The sequence below is a fragment of the Colobus angolensis genome, unplaced genomic scaffold (genome assembly GCF_000951035.1).
Source record: "Colobus angolensis palliatus isolate OR3802 unplaced genomic scaffold, Cang.pa_1.0 Scaffold135, whole genome shotgun sequence".
Lineage (NCBI taxonomy): Eukaryota > Metazoa > Chordata > Mammalia > Primates > Cercopithecidae > Colobus > Colobus angolensis.
This window is the reverse complement of record NW_012114433.1, coordinates 2,077,812-2,084,878: the sequence shown is the minus strand read 5'-3', so window position 1 is coordinate 2,084,878 and position 7,067 is coordinate 2,077,812. Positions and strand designations below refer to the sequence as shown.

Below are 7,067 nucleotides of genomic sequence, written 5' to 3'. Positions count from 1 at the left end.
GGCCAGTTAAACTAGCAGAATTACAGGTGAGGTCTATCAGATCTGCCACTCATTAGCCTTCATGAAGAGTCTATTCTTGGTGAACAGCACCTAATCAAGGCCATGTCACGGCCCCTGTATCCTCCAAGGCTCCACTCTGGAAAGTCTCCAAACCCTGGGCTCAGCTCCCTGACCTGCCACCTCACACTGCCCCTTGCTGACCCAATCAGGCCAGGCCTGCTACAGCATGGAGCTTTGCTTCCAGCTCGGATGCACCTGGCAGGCTGGTTAAACCTAACTCTGGCTGGTGCCCAGGCGATGTTGACGCTGCTGTCTAAGGCCCACAGGCAAGGCCTGCTCTAGCAGCTGCATGCTTACAACGGGGCCCTCCACAAACACCCCAGTACCCGCAGGCTCTGTCAGGCATTACAAGTTTGGAAAAGATGTACATGTGTGTGCACATGCACAGGCCAAACTTCTGTGCCCTCAACCTGCTCTCCCAAGCTCCACCTTCCTCTACTCCCCTCCTCACACCCGACTGACCCTGACCCATCTATGACGTTTACTGCTTCCCGTCAGCTTCCCCTAGTGAAAGGCAGGTTCCAAAGACAGCTGCATCCTAAATGCTAGACCAGGGCTTGGCATACAGTGGGCACTCAATAACAACATGTTGAATGAATGAAGAGGACAAGAGGCCCTCTCCTCACTGGAGGAGTTAGAGCAGACACCTCTGAGGCCCCTGAGGCCCCCACTGTGTAAACGTGGCCAGGCCACAGCACAGGTCTATGAATATGGGCTGCCGGCCCTGGGGGCAAGTGCCACGGGGTCCATGCAGGCTACTAGGGATGGGGAGCTGTGCAGCTGCTGTGGAAAACGGCGATTCCACACCCAGGAATCTACCCCAGGGAATCAAAACATACGTCCACATGTATCACCTGAAATCCTTTTGTACAAAGTCGTCTCTTTCATCCCGGGGTCCAAAGTCTGCGACTGCCAGTAACTTGTCAAGCTACAGAGGAACACAGAGGGTAAACCAGTCAGCCACGTCCCCACCGCCATACTTACAGCCGGGCTCCATGTGACACCAGTGTTGTTCACTGCAGAGCTTTTGATCAGACTTTGCACAATTTCTTCTATTGACTCTTCCCAAATACTACGATCTATTCAGTAGCCTGTGCTTTCAAATACCTTACTGTTACTTTTACATAACACATTTTCTCTGATAACAAAGTGAGGCTTTTTAAAAACTACATTTTAGACTTGTAAATGTTAGTCAAATTTATGAAGAAACCAGTTAAACATTAGTTGAAGTAAATAACTAACCATTATCTGGTTTCCAAGGTAGTTTTGCAAAATGCTTCAGTGTTGCCACAGAATTTGTGTGCTCAGGGGGACAAAAGCCTCCCAGCAAGACAAGGTAAAAGATGATGGGGACAGTCACGAAGCTGGAAGCCTAAACTACAAGAGAAAACTGCTCCTCAGCCAGGCTCATGGGATGCCATCCACACCATGGCAATGGCCCACAAGCCCTGCTGGACACTGCATTCCACCCGAACCCTGGCCTGCCTGTCCCCTGCCTCTGGGGGTGTCCTCATCCTGCTCCAAGCACAGCAGGCACCCTCCCCTGTCCAGTGACTATTCTGGAAGTGAACCCGCAACTCCTGATGGGACCTCCCTCCCAGAGACAGGAGCCTGCGGTGCTGAGCTCAGAGACTGGCACGTCCTCCCCAGGGACTGCCTTGCTGATGCCCTCGCAGCACTGTCCTTGATTCCTTACAGCAGGGACTATAACTTCACTCCTTCACTTCTTTTGCTAGCAAGGGAAATCACGTATCTGTCAAGCTTATTCCCTGTACAAAGTTTTTAGTGTTACCTATACACTGATTAACAAAAACCAAAAATGTCACACTGGATCTTTTTCTTCTGGGGATCCAAATACTGTCTGGCCCTATACTGAATAACAGTTACCTATAATACTGCAAACGCTATTCGCTGAGTTTTGACTGAGTTTTTGAAGTTATAACATACCTTAATAACTACCAGATACCCACCACCCAGGAAGTATATATTTACGTGTTTTTAATCTTTATAGCTAGCCCATCTCTAAAGCAAGGAAAATGATAAAAGCATTTACAGTTACAGGACAGACCTAAGTCTCATAAGCCCTGATGGTGTGAAACAAGAGTGGACTGATCCATGTCGAGAGGCGGGAGGGAGAGACAGGCACGGGAGGGAAACTATGGCCGTGTCGAATTTGTACCCTAGTTAGGGCTACAGTGATAAGCATTAAAAAATTAAAACCAGAAAGAGCAATTACCTCTGGGGACCTGGGCTGGGAACAGGGGCACGGGAGCAAGGGAAAGCCTTTTTATTTGCGCTCTTCTTTCATGACTTTTCATTTGTTCCCTTCTCAGTGGTTTCTTCTCTTTTTTTTTTTTTTGACACGGAGTCTCTCACTCTGTTGCCCAGGCTGGAGTGCAATGGTGCAATCTCGGCTCACTGCAACCTCCGCCTCCCCAGTTCAACCAATTCTTCTGCCTCAGTCTCCCGAGCAGCTGAGACTACAGGCACGCGCCACGATGACCGGCTAATTTTTTTGTATTTTTAGTAGAGACGGGGTTTCGCCATATTGGCCAGACTAGTCTCAAACTCCTGACCTCGTGATCCACCTGCCTCGGCCTCCCAAAGTGCTGAGATTACAGGCTTGAGCCACTGCACCCCGCCTCTTCTCTTTTTTAACTGTGCATTATCTTTTCAGGATTTAAAATTTAAATTTAAAATTTTATTCATATAAGCATTTATGTTATAAAAAGTTAATTATTACCTGGGCCCGGTGGCTCACACCTATAAATCCCACCACTTTGGGAGGCCGAGGCAGAAGGATCACTTCAGGCCAGGAGTACAAGACTAGCCTGGACAATACAGCAAGAAAGACCCTGTCTCCAACAAAAAAATAAAAATTTTAAAATTTTAAAAAGTTTTTTTGAAACCTTACCTCAGCGAGAGCTGCACTTTTCTTGTCTTGAACAAACACTATAGGTGGCACATTCCTCAGGGTCTGCTGGGACATCAAAAGGTGCCTGGGAGAGAGAATGCACAGAGCCTCACAGCTGAGCCGCGATGCTCAGGGGAGAGGTGTGACGGTGCTGAACATAAGATTCAAGATGTCACTAAGAGGCAGGAGTGAGATTTACTGTATTACTCAAAAATGAAAACATCAGCCCAGAAGAGTCATCTTTAGCCACAACGACCACATCACAAAAGAGATGCAAAGTGCATACTAACTGCAATTTCCTTTACTTTTCTCAATGCAGCTTGTGAGATCTGTATAAATCACCCGATCTGAACTCACCACCACGGCCTGGGGCTCCGGTGTCTGTGCACCAACAGCCTGTCCTCCCGCGCTCAGTGGACACGCCCTGGCACGACACGACCCTCAGGTTCCCAGATATTAGACACAGAAGTGATATTTGTATCACGCACACTACATAATACAGACCTAAGGCCAATGTAGGCACAGCACATATAACCAGTGAAAGCCGTGACCACAGATCTTTGGTACACAGCTATGGAAAACCTTGACCCTAAATCTTGGGTGACCCACAGGAGTTGGGAAGAGTGACATTCAGCTCAACTGAATTTTCTGATACCTAAAAATCAGAAAACAATGCTGCCTCAACACTTGTCAATAATCTCCATTTTCTTGGTTTTGTTAAACAGTAAGAAATGAAATGAACGTTCTCTGATATGTAGTTTCACAGAGCCCTGGGCATCATCATGCATGGTAATGATGCAGGGAAGCCAGGCAGGGTGCCTGGAACAAAGCCCACAGATGGCCACCTTGTCTACGTCTGTCCCCACCCTAAACACGGGGCATGATGAGAAGGGAGGCAGAAAGGAGAAATTCCAGTTCTGAGAGAGCTGGTCAGCGAGCTGGATTTCTGCACTTTTTAAAACTGAGGAGGAAACTGAATAATTTCTTTATTATCACCCAGCTCAGCAATTCCCAAAATTGTTGGTCCCAGGATCCTTCACAGTCTTAAAAATTATTGAAGATCCCAAAGAGCGTTTGCTTATGTGAGTTCTACCTACAAATATTTACTATACTAGGGTTCTACCTACCAATATTTACTATACTAGAAACTAAAACTGAGAAATCTAAAAGCCATGTCCTTTTAAAGTCGCTTAAAAACCCACTAAATGCTTACATAGACATTTTTAACAAAAACAGAAAGTATATATTCCTCCCACAAAATCAATGAGAAGCATGGCATTGTTTACCTATTTGCACATTCTCCAAAGCCAGCTTCACGGAAGACAGCTGGGATCTCATTGCTGCTTCTGCACTCTGTCCCTCCTCTCGCTGAAATACAAGAAGAGCCAGCACAGTAGCTCATGCCTGTAATCTCAGCACTTTGGGAAGCTCAGGCCAGAGGATCGCTTAAGCCCAGGAGTTGGAGACCAGCCTAGGCAACATAGGGAGGCCCTATCTCTACAAAAAATACAAAATGAGCCAAGCATGGTGGCATGCACCTGTGCTTCCCGCTGTATGGGAGGCTGAGGCAGGAAGATCGCTTGAGCCTGGGAGGTTGAGGCTGCAGTGAGCCAAGACTGTGATCCTGCACTCCAACCTGGAGACAGAATGAGATCCTGTCTCAAAAAAAGCAAAAAAATAAAAATAAAAAAATCAGGCCTCCCAGATGTGTGTTGGGAAAGAGAGAATTTAACAGCTCTGAGAAAAGTATGGATCTTCTTTGTCACAAAAATTCAACAAAAGTACTTTATTAAAGGTCAGTTGTTCCAGCCTGGCCAACATAGTGAAACCTTATCTCTACTAAAAACACAAAGATTAGCTGGGCATGGTGGTGGGCATCTGTAATCCCAGCTACTCAGGAGGCTGAGGCATGAGAATCGCTTGAACCCAGGAGGCAGAGGTTGTAGTGAGCCACTATCACTCCACTGCCCTCCAGCCTGGCCAACACAGCAAGACTCCATCTCAAATAAATAAATATATAAACAGCTGCAATGAGGAATCTGAAACCACAGTAACGAACCTGTCACACTCTGCTACATTAAAACTCACCATCCGGCTCACACTGTGAATCGACCTCTCTGCATACGGTTTTGTAACCTCATGCACTGGTCATTTGGAAAACAACAGTTCACCTAGTTATGCAGATTTTAAAAGCGTTGGCGCGGTTTACCACACGACAGCATGTTTGTTAAGGTCGGTGACTGCCAATCTCATCAGAAGAGTGTCAAGTACCTAGACGTTGTCAGGCTCACAGTGGTGAATACAAGTTTCCTAAAATTCTGATTTTTATTTGAAAGCTTTAATTTTATCACTGGCAACAGATATGGTCCGTTGTTGGCTCTGGAGTGGTAGGTTCACTCACTCATTTCTGAAAGAATGTCTGACAGACACCCAAACTTGAATGGTCTGCTCACTATGCTTTTCTGTTCAGCACTCTCCAGACAGCAAGCCATTTACATGTACTTCCTATTACAAAAAATATTAAAAAGACATGCTTAAGGATCAAGATTTAATACAATTAATAATTTTTCACAAACTGTCTCGGATTTTAATTTTTCTTTGAGAAACAGGGTCTTGCTCCACTGTCCAGGCTGGAAAGCAGGTACCTTATTACGGCTCACTGCAACCTCTACCTCTTGGGCTCCAGTGATCCTCCTGCCACCACAAATTCCTGGGGTGACAGGAATCCAGGGGATACTTCCCACCTCAGCCTCCCGAGTAGGTGGGACTACATGTGTGTGCTGCCACTGTGCCTGGTTAATTTTTTAATTTTTTGTAGAAACAGGGTCTCGCCATCTTGCCCAAACTGGTCCAGAACTCCTGGCCTTAAGGGATCCTCCCGCCTCGGCATCCCGAGCTGCAGGAATTACAGGTGAGAGGCACCATGTCGAGTCTCATCTGGGATATTCTTAAGTAAAAGTGACATCATCTTTTACTCTAGGCTTGTGGCATGGCGCCCCACAGCCCTGGTTGGCAGCATGGCACCAGCAGTCTTCCCTCACGGTTCCTGCATCCTCAGTGCGAATGTCAACACAGCAGGAGAGGTGAAATAACGTCTTACCCTAATGAACTCCCTGACAGGATCTCCAGACCCCTAGGATCCTGGCACACTTTGAGAAACGCTAACCTACATTATGGCTTACATGAGAAAGGAAATTATACAACGAACTTCAAAAAAATGCTTCCAAAATTTTCTTTAAAAGAAAAAACACTCAATGAAAAGTTAACGTCCACCTACAAGAGAAACAGCTGAGGCACTGAGGGTGTGCGCGAAAAGCAAGTACATTCAGAAAGCAAAGGTCGTCACCTCATGGACGCGGCACTTCTCTGCAGGACAGCCTCCATGTGTGCGTTCTGCTCGGCAGACAGCGTTGTCTTCCAGTACACTCGGCAGGCTGAGAAGTCTGGAGTCAGGGAAACCTGAGACCCCACCCGCCACAGGTCACTCTTTAGTTTACATGGGTTTTCAAGACAAACAACATCCAGGAGATGAAAACCACAGCTGCGGACGCCCCTCCCACCCAAGTCAGGGCTCTGCCACGTTGCTGGAGGCCACCGCCTGCTGCCGCACACGCCCCCAGGTGAAGTAGGGCCCCAGAACCCAAAACCTCCCTCCCCTCTCCACCAGGTCCTGCAAACCAAACCACCTGGTTTGCAGAACCAAACCGGAATCCTGACCCCACGCTTGCCTCACAGCCACTTGCCCTGAGACAGTAATCAAAAATGCTTGATGCTGCCTTTTCTCCTCACAACTCAGAGTGGGCCAGAGGAAGTCATCTCCTGTACCTCTGTACTGAGGTACAGGCAGATGCATCCTCTTCCCAAGGCAGGCTCAGACCTTCTACTGACAACATGCCAGGTGCTGTTTGGTCACAGGACTCCTGCCTTCCAGTGAGACACCTGCCTCTGCACAGCAGACACCCACCATCTGTCTTCAGGGCTCCAATGACCAGACTGAGTATCACCTCTGCAACCCAGAACTAAGACTTTGTAAGTGCTAAAGTGGCTTTTTTTTTTTTTGAGACGGAGTCTCGCTCTGTCACCCAGGCTGGAG

General features: G+C 47.4%; 1 protein-coding gene across 1 annotated transcript in view; it reads right to left on the bottom strand.

Annotated features, from left to right (window-relative positions):
* Positions 1–7,067, bottom strand: part of RBFA (ribosome binding factor A (putative)) — a 17,323-nt gene that overhangs the window by 5,490 nt on the left and 4,766 nt on the right. Inside the window, exons 2-4 of the mRNA XM_011934373.1 lie at positions 6,321–6,433; positions 2,975–3,059; positions 915–988 (exon numbers count right to left, since the gene is read on the bottom strand). Of these exons, the coding sequence (XP_011789763.1) occupies positions 915–988; positions 2,975–3,059; positions 6,321–6,433 (272 nt within the window). The remainder of the gene's footprint in view (positions 1–914; positions 989–2,974; positions 3,060–6,320; positions 6,434–7,067) is intronic.